Source organism: Natrix helvetica (genome assembly GCF_964273705.1).
Source record: "Natrix helvetica genome assembly, chromosome: 1".
NCBI classification, from domain to species: domain Eukaryota; kingdom Metazoa; phylum Chordata; class Lepidosauria; order Squamata; family Natricidae; genus Natrix; species Natrix helvetica.
Genome location: NC_138548.1, coordinates 284,570,184 through 284,586,585, shown reverse-complemented (window position 1 = coordinate 284,586,585; position 16,402 = coordinate 284,570,184). Strand labels below are relative to the sequence as shown.

General features: G+C 38.6%; 1 protein-coding gene across 3 annotated transcripts in view; it reads left to right on the top strand.

The window, feature by feature from the left end:
- CSF1R (colony stimulating factor 1 receptor) overlaps positions 1–16,402 on the top strand; it is a 56,945-nt gene that overhangs the window by 2,756 nt on the left and 37,787 nt on the right. For 2 of the 3 annotated variants that reach the window (XM_081935065.1, XM_081935064.1), the window contains exon 2: positions 15,482–15,733. In XM_081935065.1, the coding sequence (XP_081791191.1) occupies positions 15,482–15,733 (252 nt within the window). Of the gene's footprint in view, positions 1–1,542; positions 1,633–15,481; positions 15,734–16,402 lie in introns of those variants that run through there. The other variant, XM_081935066.1, reaches the window with a different exon arrangement.

Here is a 16,402-nt window from a genome sequence, read left to right as displayed (position 1 = left end):
TTGCCCACAATTCACGAATCCCTCGTTATATTGTAGCTCCTAACTGTATGTGTAGCTCCTAAACTATTGTCTATAGGTTTAGGGAATGATACCATGCCTATATAGAATTATCTCTTGAATATGGGTGTAGTCCATTACTTCTCTTGGTGGAAGACTACTACAAGCTCTCAAAATCTTTCCAGTTAAACATGGAGTATTCTGGTCAGGGAATTTACGAGAAATAGCAACACTTTCAAACATAATAAAATAGGCTTCTCTGACTTTATCAACTTATTGTTTTTTATTTGTATCCTGCCGTATTTTCACAAACAACCCAGGGTAGTGAACATATCCAACACACCTTCCCTCCTATTTTCCCCACAACTACTACCCTTTGACTGAGATGGGCTGAGTGTGACTGGCTCAAGATCACACAGCTGGCTTTTACAAATGATTTGATGCACTCCTTTAAGTCTATCAGCCCCCCTCAATTCATCTCTTATCTCTTGTTCACTCTTTTCTTATTCTAGCATATCTTTCTTCCTTGCCTCCCTACAAAAGCATTCTTTCTCTTTAATTAGTCAAAGCATTTTCTTTTGCTATTGAGCATTCCTTTAAGTCTATCAGTCCCTTCATCTCTTCTTGCCTCATTCACTCTTTTCCCATCTTAGCTTATGTTTACTTTCTGCCTCCCTTCAAAGCCGCTCTTTTTTCTCTTTAATTAGTTGAAGCCTTTCTTTCTGCTCTTTAATTAGTTGAAGCCTTTCTTTTTGATACTGCTTTCATATTTCTGCGACGTCCAAGTATCCGAGTCCAGCTCCATTTTGGGCTGGTCTATCTTCTTTGGTTTAACTATAGGCAGAGGGTGGATACCTCTGGTCTATCAAGATAGTCATTTTCTAAGGGAGAATCTATCCCTTCTCTTTTCCATGTCTGTTTGGGTGGTGCAGGTTCTGGTTAAGAGATCTGGTTTCTACAGCCAGGATTGTTGGTCATTTCCTGCAAAGTCTGACTTCTGTGAGGACCAAACTCTTTTCCTTATGTATCTAGGGTTCATTTTCCTTTCATGGAGTGTTTAATGAACTCTTGAGTTTAAACCATCGCCATTTGTGTAGTTGCCACTCTAAATTGACTATCCCACTGTTTTACAGATATCCTATTCTGCCTCCCCTCTCTTGTCATGGGTTCTTTTCAGTATCTCCATTTCAGTGGGCTCCAAACAAGCCAACAACATAGGTGCAACACACACAAGCATTCACAAGCTATTATGCACTACTCACCCCTATTCCATAGGCTATTATGCACTACTACTCCACCCTACTCAATTCTTCCACACTTCTATTCCCAGAGTTACTATTTCTTCTGAGAACTACTACTCCTATTTCTTCTGACTACTGCTAGAGAAACTTCTGGTTACTCTCTGGCTGCTTTACTTCCACACAGAAAGAGAAGCTTATTCTCCTTCCCCCACATACTGCACTCTGAGCTGCCTCTCAGCACAGCTTTTATAATCAAGGTTGCCGGCCTGGGTGGGGAGAGGGCTTAAAGAGACAAGCGGACAGCAGCACAGGTGTTGGCCATTTTCTGAGCAGCTTGTTTCCTCAGACCTGTAAGGAGAAGATGAAAACTCAAAAATTAATCACCCAATTCCAAGTAAGAAAGAGATGGAACTTCCTTCATGCCTAGCTAGTTTTGTTGTACTGATGAAATATATTCCCTCTGCCGTTCTAATTTCCCCCAAATTTTATAGAGGACGCTTTGTCAGCAAGCAAACTTTAAAAGTCAAAACCAGGTTGACAAATGGGCTTCTTTTTTAAAAAAAAGTTTTAATATTTTGTTCCTCTGTTCAGTGCTGTAACCCCAAATGTCAGAGTTTTCACCTTTTAATATCAGAGATAGGAAAGGGGAATCATGGTTTATTGTGTGCCTTTTTTTTTAAACAGACCAAGCAAAGACCTTCTTTTTAATGAGAATATCTGAACATTTATTTCAGTGTGAGTGAAAATTACGGAACTAGATATTGGAAAGGCAGCCAAGTTCACACCTCACAGCCTATCCTTCCTTCTTAAGTAGATAAGCTCTACTTAATATCTTTTATGGCCATTACTATTGATAAACCTGTAATGAGAATAGATTTGATGGACATATGAATAGAGAAAGCTGAAGGATGGAAAAGGATATGTTGATCCCATATCAGTGTTACATGCTGGCGAGAGAAATTCAGAGACAGCATTAAAACTGTCCTGCTCTGAAGTTGGTAGCAACTACTCACGCACCTACTTTTTTGACATTCCCATCCTACTCCACCATCATAAGCTGACTTCACAACATTTTTGAACATGATGGAATGATAGCTGCTTTGTAGCAACCTCCTGTTGCCATTCAGTTGATTTGGGGAGGAGAAAAACGCCAGTAGGAAGCCTTCCTTCAAGCCTCAGAGGCAAACATTCCTGTCAGTCTACAACTGCTATTGAATTTGGTAGAATGACTGTCACCAAAAATGAATGTGTGTACCTCTATAACCCTGATCTGGTTCATAAAATCTCTGAACTGACATAAGCCTTATTTCAGAATAAATGCACAAATTAAATTGATGGATGGTGGGGAAAGTTAGGTAGCATTTTCTAGGAATGTTCCTGCAATCTATTCTTCTACTTACAGTACGAGAGTCTGATATTTCATAATAAGAAACTTCAGTGCTGATAAAGATTGCACACAAACATATACACACACATCCAAACATAAACACAAACCTGTTCCATATTAGTTCAAATTTGTTAGTTTATATTTGTTAAATATTATCCTCCCCAACACCAAATTTCTGTGGCTACATGAACTGGTTCTACATGTTATGCTAATACTCGTGAACATAAATGTCCATGTTCCATTCTGCTATAACTCTTTTAAAATCATGTTTTATTAGATTGTTTTCTTTAAATCTGGAAGCTTATTTACTTTTTATCCTATCGCCAAGCAAAGATGTTCTTAATAATATTACCAGATTTTTTTATCTGTTTTTGATCTCTGCTCTACTTTATCTGCTATACATGATAAACCTACAAATTAATCTGTTGTATTCTCAGTCTTTATCCAAATATTTGGTGGATTTCAAAATTAATCTTTATCAGATTGTTCCACTCTTTATCAAAAAGTCAATCTAAATTCTTGCTGTCTGGTTTTCTGGACTGGTCTGAAAACTCTTTGGAAGCTTAAGAAATTGAGAACAAATTTTCCTATATAAATAAGTTAAACAATTCTTATTGATGATATAAACAGCAATTGGGACTGTACTGTTCCATTTCAGTTTACCAAGGGCTACATGATAACCAGTCCATCTTTTTGACCAATCCATGGAATCTTCTACACAAAATAAATTAAGTTTTCCTTGACAAAATAAATATGCAAAGAAATAAGACTTGAAATAGTTGAATGTGTAGGGTACTGTTTATGGTTCTGTTTATTATTTGTTCTAAAATTTTATATACCGGATTGACCTTTGTGCTTCTTTCAACTTGGTCAATAAAGATGCACCTGGTTTATTAAACACTGAATAACTCTAAATGTTTTGTGCCAGATTAATTTATAAATTTAGAGTCAACAATATATGTTACTTTTGGTTTCATATAATCATATTTCAAATTCAACTACTATACAATTTCTTTTGCGTACTATTTTTTGACAGTTGGCAAGTAGGATGATTGTTTTTAATCCTGTATTATTGAAATATGGAAATTTGAGAAAGGTGCTTTGTTAATAATGTATCAGTTTATATGAACAATTCTATCTCTGTTTAAATTCTTGTCTGAATAGATTATTTGTCATGATTAGATTAGAACACAAATATTTGTTGTTTTAATCTGGGATAAAATAACTTTAAATGATGCAAAATATTCCAGTATCTTTCTCCTGGGCATTATGTGTTCTCTGCTTGTCATTTCTTCTCACACTAATCCCAATGAATAAAAAAAACCATAAAATGAATATATGGGTGTCATAGAGATATATCTGAATTGGTTATGTGATTTTATCATGGAAATAAAACAAAGCTAATTGTTAATGTGGTCATCTATCTATCTATCTATCTATCTATCTATCTATCTATCTATCTATCTATCTATCATCTATCTGTCTATCCAAATTAAGACAAGTCCATTAAGACAACTAAGATAATTCCAAATTAATACAATGCCATTAAGACAATTACGGTAAGATAATTCCAAATTAAGTCAAGCTTGGAAGCCCAGGGAATTGAGTAATTGGCAGAGAACCCACAACTTTTGGTTGTTGAAGGATCTGGGATCTAGGAATCCTGGCTCAGGAATTTATGTACTCCATAGTAATCATAGACACCTTTCAAGTAATCTTGAACCCAACACCTCTAGGTGCTCATTTGCTGGACCTTGTTTTTGTTTCAGGGAAGATGTTAAATGATTTGAAAATGAAGGGGATTTCTAGTACTCCATTGCCATGGTCGAATCATGCATTGACCAAGTTGCAATCGTTAGCCATGATTTCTGCAGGACCACATTTAGATGGTCCATCCCAGTGGTCTAATGGATCAAATTGGTTTCCAAAGGGAAATTTCTCAGTCTTCTAGCAAGCAGTTCTGTGAAATATCTGATTAATAACTGGCAATGGGAGGCAACTGGGCACTGAACAGTATTGTTCATCCTCCAAGCCACCTCTCAGTTGGTGATCCTTTGGGACCTGAAGCACCAGAAATGACACCTAGAACACTGGTGGAAGAAGATGAGGAAGTAAATTTCTGTTCAGGAACAGTTCTTGCAGTTAGGAAATGCTTCCAAACGGCCAACCAAAATCTACCTTCTTACGATTTGTCTGTCTCAGTCAGGCACCATAAGTCAGTGGAATCACAAGACATTCCGCATTGTGCACCCCATCACTTAGTAATGGTGTTTCCAGTCCCAACTGTAATTAGTAAATGAGGGCTACCTATACTGTGTCTAGTCTTGTTTGCCACAATACAAAATGGATGTTGAGCATGGAAGAGCAGACTGTTAAAAAATGCAGGCACATGTTGCTTGGAACATCCATAGGTTCGGGAAGCAGGTTGTTCAATACCTTGATACCCTGTTTCTCTGAAAATAAGACCCAGATAATAAGCCCCATCAGGCTTTTGAGTGCATGCACTAAAATAAGCCCTCCCCTAAAAATAAGTCCTCCCAAAAAGAATTGCAACATAGCAATAGCCATGAGGTGACCACGCTTGCCTCCTCCTGCACCTCAAAAATAATAAGACCTCCCCGAAAATAAAGCCAAGCATTTATTTCAGGGGTCAAAAGAAAATAAGACACTGTCTTATTTTCGGAAAAACACAGTAGCTCTTAAAGTCAAGAAATTCTTCCTTATTTCAAGTTTGGATGTCTCACTCTAAAGCTTCTACCCATTGGTTCTTGACTTCCCAATCATAGGGCAGAGGTTGTGGATTTATTCTCCAGAGCATCCAAAGATAAGAGTGTTTTCATTGTCCCATCATTGGAGGTTTTCAAGAAAACATTGTCCATGGCAGTAGGAGGATCCTTGCACAGGGCAGGGAGCTGGATTAGACCTCCAGGATCCCTTCCACTGCTATGATTCTATGTTGCTTTCAGCAAACAAAAGTGGAAAGCAAGGAAATGTTACTTGCAAAGATATTTATCATGATTAAAATTCCAATTCAAAGATATTAACCAAGTATAACCAGTTATCCATATAAAACAAAATAATAGAATAGCAGAGTAACAGAGTTGGAAGGAATCTTGGAGATCTTCAATTCCAATCCCCTGCATGAAACTCTATTTCATTTCATACAAATGATTGTCCAATCTCTTCTTTAAAACTTCCATTGTTAGAGTACTCACATCTATTGGGGATAAGTTGTTCCACTGATTAAGTGTTAGGAAATTTCTCCTTAGTTTTAGGTTGGTTCTTTCATTGATTAATTTTCATATGTTACTTCTGGTCCTCTCTTCAGGTGCTTTAGAAAACTGAGCCTCCTGTGACAGCCAACCTGATCCTGGGAGAACCAGTTGTTAAATTACACCACTACCCCATTATCAAAGTGGATCCTGAACACAGTGCTGCAACGGAGAAACAGGCAATAGAGCAGCTGGTGTAAGGGAAGGAGGAGGAACAGGGAGAAGAAAGAGGAAAAGCGGCCTTCTCCTTCCCTCATGCTGGCTGCTCCCTTGACCATTTCTCCATTGCAGCACAGCACCCAGGATCCACTTTGATAGCGGGGGAGAGGATAATTTATCAATCAGCTGAATATCACCACTGATTTTCACTCAACTGCAACCTATCAGACAGGGTAATTTTTATTTAAGGGTGGTTTTTTTTTCATTTTATATGTCAGCAAATAGTACAATTAATATTGGCCTGGTTCTAGCAAGTATTAATGTATGTTTTCTCCAAGAGAGGAGGCATAATTCTGGACTACTTATAACTGCTGCAAAAGCTGCCTCACCCAAGTCTAGATCCTATTTTAGAAACACCAACATATTTCTTTATTAATCCATCAGCACATTTCAGCAAGCTCAGTCTCCACCGGCCAGCTAGCTGCACAGCCACATTCATCTCAATAGTTACGTCTCACGTTAAAACCAAATTTGTTTCATTGGATTGCAGCCATGACATTCAGAGAAGCTTTGTTTTTGCAGAACTTAAAACTAGGGAATTTTGATGTCCTCTTTGAAACTATGTGAATCAGAGCTTACACATGGGTCAAATGCTCATGCTTATTCACTCTTTTTTTTAAAAAAATGTTGTTAATAATTGTAACTTATGTGTTTTACTTTTCTCGTCAAAGAAGCTTAAGACATGTCAGGATGTAGTCAAAGCATAATATAGACATAAATAATAAAAAGATCCAGCTGTTTAAAAAAACCTTTTAAATACTTAAAAACAAAACATCACAAAGAGCTGAAATCTATGGGGAGCCTTCCCCTGCCCCCTGCCAGAGGTAATAGCAGAATTCATTTCAGGAGACTGCCATAGAGGTCCATGCCAGCCCACTTGCTCCCTCAGAAGTCAAGCACTAAAAAACAGAAGTGAAAGAACAGCAACATTGAAGAGTTAAAATGTGGAGGGGAGGATGAGGCAGGGGAGACAACCACAGAAAGGGACAGCGGCCACCAGTCTCAATGTGTTTCCTCTGTTGCTGAAAGGGACTAAAAAGTTTGTCTTCTCAGATGCCTTCCTCAGCAGATCTGAGTCACAGAGATATTTCTCACTTCCCCATCTTTTCCTTATAAATATATGTTGGGGTCCAAAGAAATTACTGATGCTGCAAAAAAAATTGCATGTTTGGGAGAGAGAAAAGTAGTCCTTTGGCTCTTAGAAAAAATTGAAGCCTTTTCTTCATTTTGTTTCTTCCTTGACAGCCATTGAAGGCTGTCATTGATATTTTGGAATCTGGTATTTGAATTCTTAAAGCCCCATACATGATTTAACTTTTCCTTTCTTTATCTTTTTATGGGACACTGTTATTTTGAACAGTGTTTTTCATACTTGGCCACTTTAAGATACGTGGATTTCAATTCCCAGAATTCCACAGCCAACCCTCCCTCCCCCCGAACATGGAATACCAGAAAGGTTGGGGGACGAAGCTGCTTTACAGCCCTCTCTGTCAGATATTGCCCCCATCAATTTGGTTGTCATTTTGACCAAACTTGGAAGGACAAAAGGCTGACTCAACCTTGAGATGTTCAGGATCAAACTCCTGACTGTGGGCAGAGTTTGCCTACAATACTGGATTCTAACCACTGCATCACCATGGAATAATAATAATAATAATAATAATAATAATAATAATAATAATAATAATAATAATAATAATAATAATAATAATAATTTTGCGCTTTGGCTCCAGTCACTTTGCAGTTGCACGCTCTGGTTCCCTGGCAGTGACAACTGAGCCCTGTAGCTCCTTTTTCGACAGATGTCCAGGAGCCATAGCATCTGGCGTGGTCCTTGTTGACCGGGCAATGACTGATCCAAAGTGGAATTTGATTGGTTTCTCCTCATCATTAGTGATGGTAGGTGCCTGGGTTGGTTCTCAGTGCTAAACACTACTGGTTCAAGGACAATAATATCATAACTATAGGAACTGCACTAGATAGCTGTCCAGGCCCAGCCATGGCAGGAAAGAGGCCTACCTTCTTGTTGGTGGTAGGAAGGAGGATCAGGAATGGGGGGGGGGGAGGAAAGAGGCCTACCTTCCTGTTGGTGGTAGGAAGGAACTTTCACCACTACTGTTCAACATTTCATTAATTCCACTGACAATAATCCTACGAAACACAAAACCCGGGATACCAAATCTCAAGCCAAAATGGCAAGATAAACCATCTACTATACATGGATGACTTAAAAATGTACGCAAAAAGCCCCACTTAAATCAATACTCAACACAGTTCAACTATTCAGCAGTGACATCAAAATAAACTTTGGACTTGAAAAATGTGCTATATTATCCATGCGGTGAGGAAAAATGGAAAAAACAGAAGGAATAGAACTGGGAAATGGAAATTAGTGAAAGCATTAGCAAAGGATGATGGTTATAAGTACTTAGGCATATTGGAAGCAGATAACATCTTGAATGGAAAAGTCAAAGAGTCAACGCAAAAGAAATACATCAGGAGGGTCCGCAAAATATTAAAATCAAAGCTGAATGCTGGAAACATAATTAAAGCCATTAATACATGGGCAGTTCCAGTGATATGCTACTCAGCTGGAATCATCAACTGGACTCTGGCTGAACTGGAAAACCTGGGCCAGAAAACGCACAAACTTTTGAATATGTACCATGCTTTACACCCACGAAATGACATCAACCTGCCGAGAAAAATAGGGGGCAGAGGGCTATTGCAAATCCATCAAACTGTAGAAGAAAAAAAACGAAGTTTGAATGATTATGTGAACCAAAGTACAGAAAAATTGCTGCAGGCTGTGAAAATGGAGAACAGCATAAAAACAACAGAAACAAAGGCAGAATATAAGGAAAAACAGCTGGATGACAGATTTAATAGATTGAACACCAAAGCTTTGCATGGATAGCACTTGAAAAACATTGAAGGAAAATGTAATGACAACTTGACATGGACATGGCCTAAGATGGGAACTATCAAGAAAGAAACGGAAAGTTTAAAACTGGCTGCTCAAGAACAAATACTACAAACTAATGCGATGAAAGCGAAGATACAAAAATCCACTGACAACCCAAATTGCCGACTTTGCAATAACAAAGTCGAAACTGTTTCACATTTAATATATGAATGCAGTAAAATCGCACAAACTGATTACAAAGCTAGACATGACCGAGTTGCTAAATTAATCCACTGGTCATTATGTAAAAAATATGATTTACCTGTATCCAGAAAGTCATGGGAACATAAAGTGGAAAACGTTATCAGAAATGAGAAGGTGAAGATCTTGTGGGACTTTCGAATATAAACAGATCTTCATTTGGAGCACAACACACCAGATATCACGGTTGTAGAGGGCCGAAGTGTACAGTTTATTGATATCGCTGTTCCTGGAGATGGCAGAGTCGAAGAAAAAGAACTAGAAAAAATCATGAAATATCACGACCTGGCCATCAAAACTACACGGCTATGGATGAAGCATGTAACAGTGATACCCATTGTCATCGGGGCACTTGGCACCATGTCCAAAAATTTCACAAGATACATCAACAAATTGCAGCTTCCTGCAATAACACCAGCGGAACTGCAAAAAACTGTGCTACTCGGAACATCTTATATTTTAAGAAGGTACTTGGTTGATACCCAGGACGCTGGCAGCAAACCGTATCAACTATTAGCACCAGTCACTGGTATTTGTAATGCATTTTTGAATGTTCAGTTGGCTGAGTTTCATGTTTAATGAATCAAGTAAATAATAATAATAATAATAATAATAATAATAATAATAATAATAATAATAATAATAATAATAATAATAACAACAACAACAACAACAACAACAACAACAACAACAACAACTCACAGTTCAGAGCAAATCAGCACCAGTTTTATAAGAGCTTAGAAAGCGGAGATGGAGTAACAACAAATGAAAAGCCTGATAAAGAGAAAGCTCTGAAATTCTGGAAGAATTTTTGGGAAAACAACAAGAAGCACAACAATAAATGCAACATGGATCAAGCAGGTTGAGGATTCTATTAAAGTGCATAAAATGGAAGACGTGAAAATAACAAAAGAAATGGTGCAGAGGCAGTCAAGAAAAGTGAAGAATTGGAGTGCACCTGGACCAGATGAGCTACATGGTTTCTGGCTAAAGGCACTTACAACTATGCACGAAAGATTGGCAGCACAAATGAACCAGATCTTAAAAACACCTGACAATGATGAATGGATGACAACTGGAAGGACATTTTTGATCCAAAAAGATAAAGAAAAAGGAAAGGACCCTGGAAACTATAGGCCAATCACCTGTTTGCCAACAACATACAAGCTCCTTACTGGTATCATTGCCAACCAAATTTACGGATACTTGGAAAGAAATGACTTGCTTCCTGTAGAACAGAAAGGATGCTGCAAAAATTCAAGAGGAACAAAAGACCAACTGCTGATTGACAAGCTAATCCTAAAGAATTCAAAAAAAAAGACAAACCAAGCTGTTCATGGCTTGGATAGACTATAAGAAAGCGTTTGATTCAGTTCCCCACAGCTGGATCAAGAAATGCCTGAAAATCTTTGGCATTAGCAGCAACATACAAAAATTCATGGAAACTTCAATGAACCTCTGGAAAACAGAGCTTATGGCTAATAGAGAAGAACTGGGTGAAGTTGAAATTAAACGAGGCATTTTCCAGGGTGATTCTCTTTCAACCCTACTTTTTATACTCTCAATGCTACCACTGACAACCATTTTGAAGAAGGTGAACTGTGGATATGAACTTGCAAAGAAAGGACTGAAAATTTCACACTTGGTGTACATGGATGATTTGAAGCTGTTTGGTAAAACAAAAGCTGAACTGAGTTTATTAATTGAAAGCACAAAAGAATTTAGCCAAGACATTGGTATGCAGTTTGGAATTGAAAAATGTGCAACAATGGCAACCAAGGCGGGCAAGGTCCTAGAAGATGATGGAATACAACTTGAGAATGAAGAAATGATAAAGGCAGTAAAACCAGAAGAAGGCTTACAAGTACTTGGTGATTTTAGAGGCCTCTGACTTAATGCATAATAAAGTCAAGGAATTAACCTCAGCTAGTACATTCAACGAATTCGCAAGATATCAAAGTACAAACTGAGTGGAGGAAACATTATAAAAGCCATATACCTGTAATTCAATACTCTGCAGGAATAATTGACTGGACCCAGATGGAGTTGGACAACTTGGACAGAAAAACAAGGAGGCTTATGACAATGAATCATGCTTTGCACCCTAAAAGTGATGTTGACCGATTGTACCTACCAAGAACAGAGGGTGGTTGAGGACTCCTACAAGTAAAGCAGACTGTCGAAGAAGAAAGACACAGCTTGAATGATTACATCCAGAAAAGTGAAGAACCAATGATTAAGGAAGTAAATAAAGGAGGACTTTTGAAGACAACTAAGTTAAAAGCTGAATATAAGAAAGAAGTAATTGAGAAGCGAGCTGAAAATTGGAAAAGCAGGCTTTTAGCCACAAACTGCATGAAAGCAAAAATTCAACATGTTACCACCAACAGCAAATGTCGCCTCTGTAATGAGAAAGATGACACAGTCGACCACTTGATCAGCGGGTGCAGCAAAATTTCACAAACTGACTACCTACAACGCCATGACCGGGTTGCTAAGATTAGTCACTGGAAATTGTGCCAAAAGTTTGGATTTGAGTACAGCAAAAACCACTGGGACCATCAGATTTAGAAGGTTTTAGAGAATGAGAAAGGCAAAATCTTGTGGGACTTCAGAATCCAGACTGACAGGCACTTGGCCTACAACACACCTGACACAACAATAATTGAAAAGAAAAAAGTATGGTTCATTGACATTGCAATACCTGGTGATGCATGAATTGAAGATAAACAGCAAAAAAAAAAAATCACAAAATACCGGGACTTGCAAATTGAGGTTGATCGACTGTGGAAAAAGAAATCGAGTGTTGTCCCAATTGTAATTGGAGCCCTTGGAGCAATACCTAAAGGGCTACCTCACTATTTGGAAATTCTAAATTTACTTGACTTGAACATTCTGACTCTACAAAAAACCACCCTACTTGGAACAATTTATATCCTCCGACGTTACCTTAACAGTTCCTAGGTCCTTGGTTAGGACTCAAGCTGTTAGGCTACCAACCAGCCCCAAAGGCTGTGAATCTCACCAAAGATTAACCACATAATAATAATAATAATATAGAACTATTTTTTTATTCCCCTTCTTGATTCCCCTTGATTGTTCCATCTCTCATTATCAAGCAAATTAGATCTGTACGGCTTTTGACCGGGATTGTCCCAGAGTTGTCCTCTATTCCTGCTATCCTGGCCACTCCCCTAGTCCTGGGGAATATGGATATCCAGACCTGCAAAGAGAAGGTGTCACTATATAGCCATCAGTTACAAGTGCTTCTCCTTTGCCTGCCCAAACTAGCATGCACACCATCTCTTTGCCTCCGTTTTGAACACCAGAGCAAATAGCAAGACTTAGATAAGGGGAAAGGTCTTCCCAGACTGTCCTCGGTCTGCTTCTCACCTAGCCTGTCAATAGTTAAATGAATCTCTGTCTTTGAAAGATAACGGGAACTTCCTCTTTCTGGAGTCTTGCCTCTCCCCCTCTTTTTAAGATGTAGTTTATATAGAAGTGAGGCTTTTTTGTCTCTGTGCTTTTCCTAAGAAATATTACTTTAAATATAATGAATGTCTTTTAGTGTTCCATCCCAAATGCATATTTATTAGCTTAGTCTAGCTGCCAATAAATTCAAAAAGATAAAATAGGCAGTTAGGGCATGTATTTTTTGATGGATTACTTCTATTTACATTTAACCTTTGGCCAACAACTGCAAGCAGCAAAAATACCAGTGCACAAAAGAATGTGCCCCAGACGCTTTTTATCTTTGAAAGATTAGGAACATTAAGCCCTTTTCCAGAAATTTTTGGGCTTTGGTAAGTTCTGGAAATGCAAAAATTATCCGGAAACAAGGAGCAAATAGTTTGGGAAGCCCGAATACAGAATGTCTGCGCCTATATGAAAAATGTGAGAGAGGTTTGGGACAATTTTTTAAAAAATATATTCCATTCGGAACCATAGGCTCTATCTATATGTCCAAAATAATGTGATCTTTAAGAATGTAGGCTACACGTGCCTGTCAGACCACCAGAGCCAAATTCGCAATTTAAGGAGGCTGTTGAAAATACTGAAATTATTTCAAACTTAATTGTTTTCTTTCTGATGTCTCTTCTTTCATGAAACAAACATAGCTGTCCAAGAAAGCCTGAATTTGGACCAAATATGTCCAAAATATATTAGCAGAAATCCCAAAGTGGAATACAAAAATTCTCTGAGAAAACAGAGAATGGATCTAAGAAAAGGAAGAAAGATATTGAACTACAGAACTGAATAGGGCAGCGATGGCGAACCTTTTCGGCACCAAATGCCCAAACTGGAAGGTACGTGCATGTGCACCAGAAACCTGAAGACCAGCTGGCCGGCGCGCACACGTCTATTTTTGGGGCATTTTCAGGCTGTTTTTAAGCCAATTTTGGGCCATTTTCAGGCTGCTTTTCAGGACCCAAAATGGTCTGTTTTCAGGCTGGTTTGGGCTGTTTTCTGGCCATTTTCAGGTGGTTTCAGATGCTCCTGTGCCCGCAAAGACAAGCTGGCTGGTGCCCATGTGTGCACTGGAAATCATAAGAGCAGCTGGTGACAGCATACATTCCCACAGAGACAGCTCTGCGTGCCACCTCTGGCACGCGTGCCATAGGTTCGCCATCATTGGAATAGGGTATTGTGGTTGTGTCAGGGAAAAAAATGCCCTGGGAAATCTGAGATCAATGGACCGTGGCTGATTCCCTTCCGCATATCTTTTGAGATATTGAGAAAAATAAGTCTTTAAAGTATTCTAATTAATAAACAAACTTTAATAATAAAATAATAAAAGTAAATGAAACAGAAAATAACTAATTGGTTACATTTTGATAATGAAAGCTACGTTTGCCAAAGTTGGCTGCCGAACAAAGAAGAGAGGAATTTGGAATGTGTGACGCGTGCGCAATAAATCACTTTCAGATAACATTTTGTTTTATGACCTGCGCAATAAAGCTTTCTTAGTTTAACTCTTGAATGTCAGTTTAGGCAGTTCAGGCCTAGCAAACTTTTTAACATCGTGACAGGTTGGACATGTAACTGTCACAAAAAAAGGCATGAAATTATGGCTCTGCCCACTGGAGGAATACCAATAATGACCATTGGCTTTCTTTGGTAGAAGATTATGGACAGCTGGGGCCCAGCAACCATGAGTAGACTGTATTATTTTGCAATTCCCTGTCTTTACGGTAGTTTCAAACCAGCACTGCTCTGAGAGAACTTACAAGGGATAGTAAGTTCGTGTAGAAGTGAATATGCAGCAAGCAACAGATGGAGAAGCAAAATAGTTAAGGTATTCACATAGATCTAGCAAAAGGCAGCCTGACCAAGAGAAAAAGAGACAGATAGTAGGTACTGTAGACTTAAGGAGATGTCAAAAATTGGCCAGTTCTCAAAAGTGAGAAATAAAATCAGGCAGCAAGAAGAAAGATGAAACCGAACAACCTGTGGAACTGCTTGCTATAGGAAAAGTCATTGCTGACCTGAAGATGCCAGCACACAACAAGCTTCAATTAAATGGACACATTGATAAGATCAGGTTGATTATAAATCTGCACGGGGTTCCTACACTTCTATGCTGGTGGAACAGTTGGGCCAGTGGGAAGCAAGCCACCATGGCACTGCCTATCTTAACACTGGCAGTTCCAGTTGATCTCGACCCTGACATGGTTTAATGTCTTCCAAATGTGGTAATTCTGCTAATACAGAATGGTTGTGTTGAAGGTAGGTGGCATAGTATATTCACATTTCATCCAGAGAGTAATTGGTTTAGGCTGGTCAGTTTTTCTCAAAATTTTCCTCAGACAACTCTCCTATAATCAATCATGTCTACAGCCTTCAATAGCTTTGTGACCAAATATTGCCCCAGAGATTCAGATGGCTCTGTTCCTTTTAATCTTTTGTAACACTCTGAAGGCCTGGATTTATCCTCAGAAGGGTAAACAAGCTTGGTTGTTAATGCCATGTTAGGGCTGATTTATCTCACAGGACGTTGCTTTTAACTTTGTTTTTTTTTTTTTCATCTTTGTTTGCTACCCAGAGTCACAGTTGTGAGAAGGGCAGCCAAATTGTGTGCGTGTCTATATGAGTACAAAGCAATAGCATTCCAGCCACCCTGACGTACTTCTCAGAATGAAGAATTGCAAAATCACAAAAAAAAACAAAAAACCAATATCCGTCTTTTTCTTCATTTTAGGCTCAGCTTCTCCCACCATTTACCCTAATCTTGACATTCTGAGAGTGAAGCAAGGAGAATCAGTTGAATTATTTTGCTCAGGGAATTTCCCTGTTGAGTGGATCGGTATCCAGAATGGGTCCACTGTGATGGTGTATGACAATGGCACCCTCTACATGCCTAAGACTAGTTGCAACCAGATGGGAAGCTACCAGTGTGCTTATGTCAACAAACCAGAAGAGGGGATGAGTACTATATATGTGGCTGTGACAGGTAACCAGATTTCTCCTTAGTATCTCTCATATGTTCTGAAAATGAATCATTACGTATGCTAAGTAAACACTGACTGAGAATTAGGGGAATGGATGTATTCCCCATACCTCCACTGTCAGCTGTCAGTGTTTTTTTTTTTACAGAGGATGGAGGGGTTGTAAAGTATGGAGTGTGAAGCTTGTTGTGGACATGTTAGGATCTTCCTCCATCAGGTAGCAAAGACACTTGGTGGGAGATAGAAAAGATGGGCCAGTAGGATTAGAAATTGACCCCTTGCTTGAGATTTTTTTTCAGCAAGGTTTAACTATACCAATATTTTTTTCATACATGAAACAAAGCAATCATGGGAAATCCCTGCTGTAAATTTGTCCAGTTCAATCATGGGAAATTAGTTCATTTGGATGACTCATAGAATAGAGTCCTTTCAAGCAAAAGAGGCAGTTGTTAATTCAGATGCCAACAATATGAGGACATTATCAACCTTGACTCTTGGACAGATTGCAAATGTGTATCCCAAAGATAATACATCTGTAATTTGGGGGTCCTTTTAGATTCACAACTGGAGGATCTGAAGGATGAGCTTGCAAAGTGTCCTGGGGGGGGGGGGGAATTAAGAGCCAAAGTTAATTTGATGGCATAAATGACTCTGGATTCACAACTCCTGCTTGA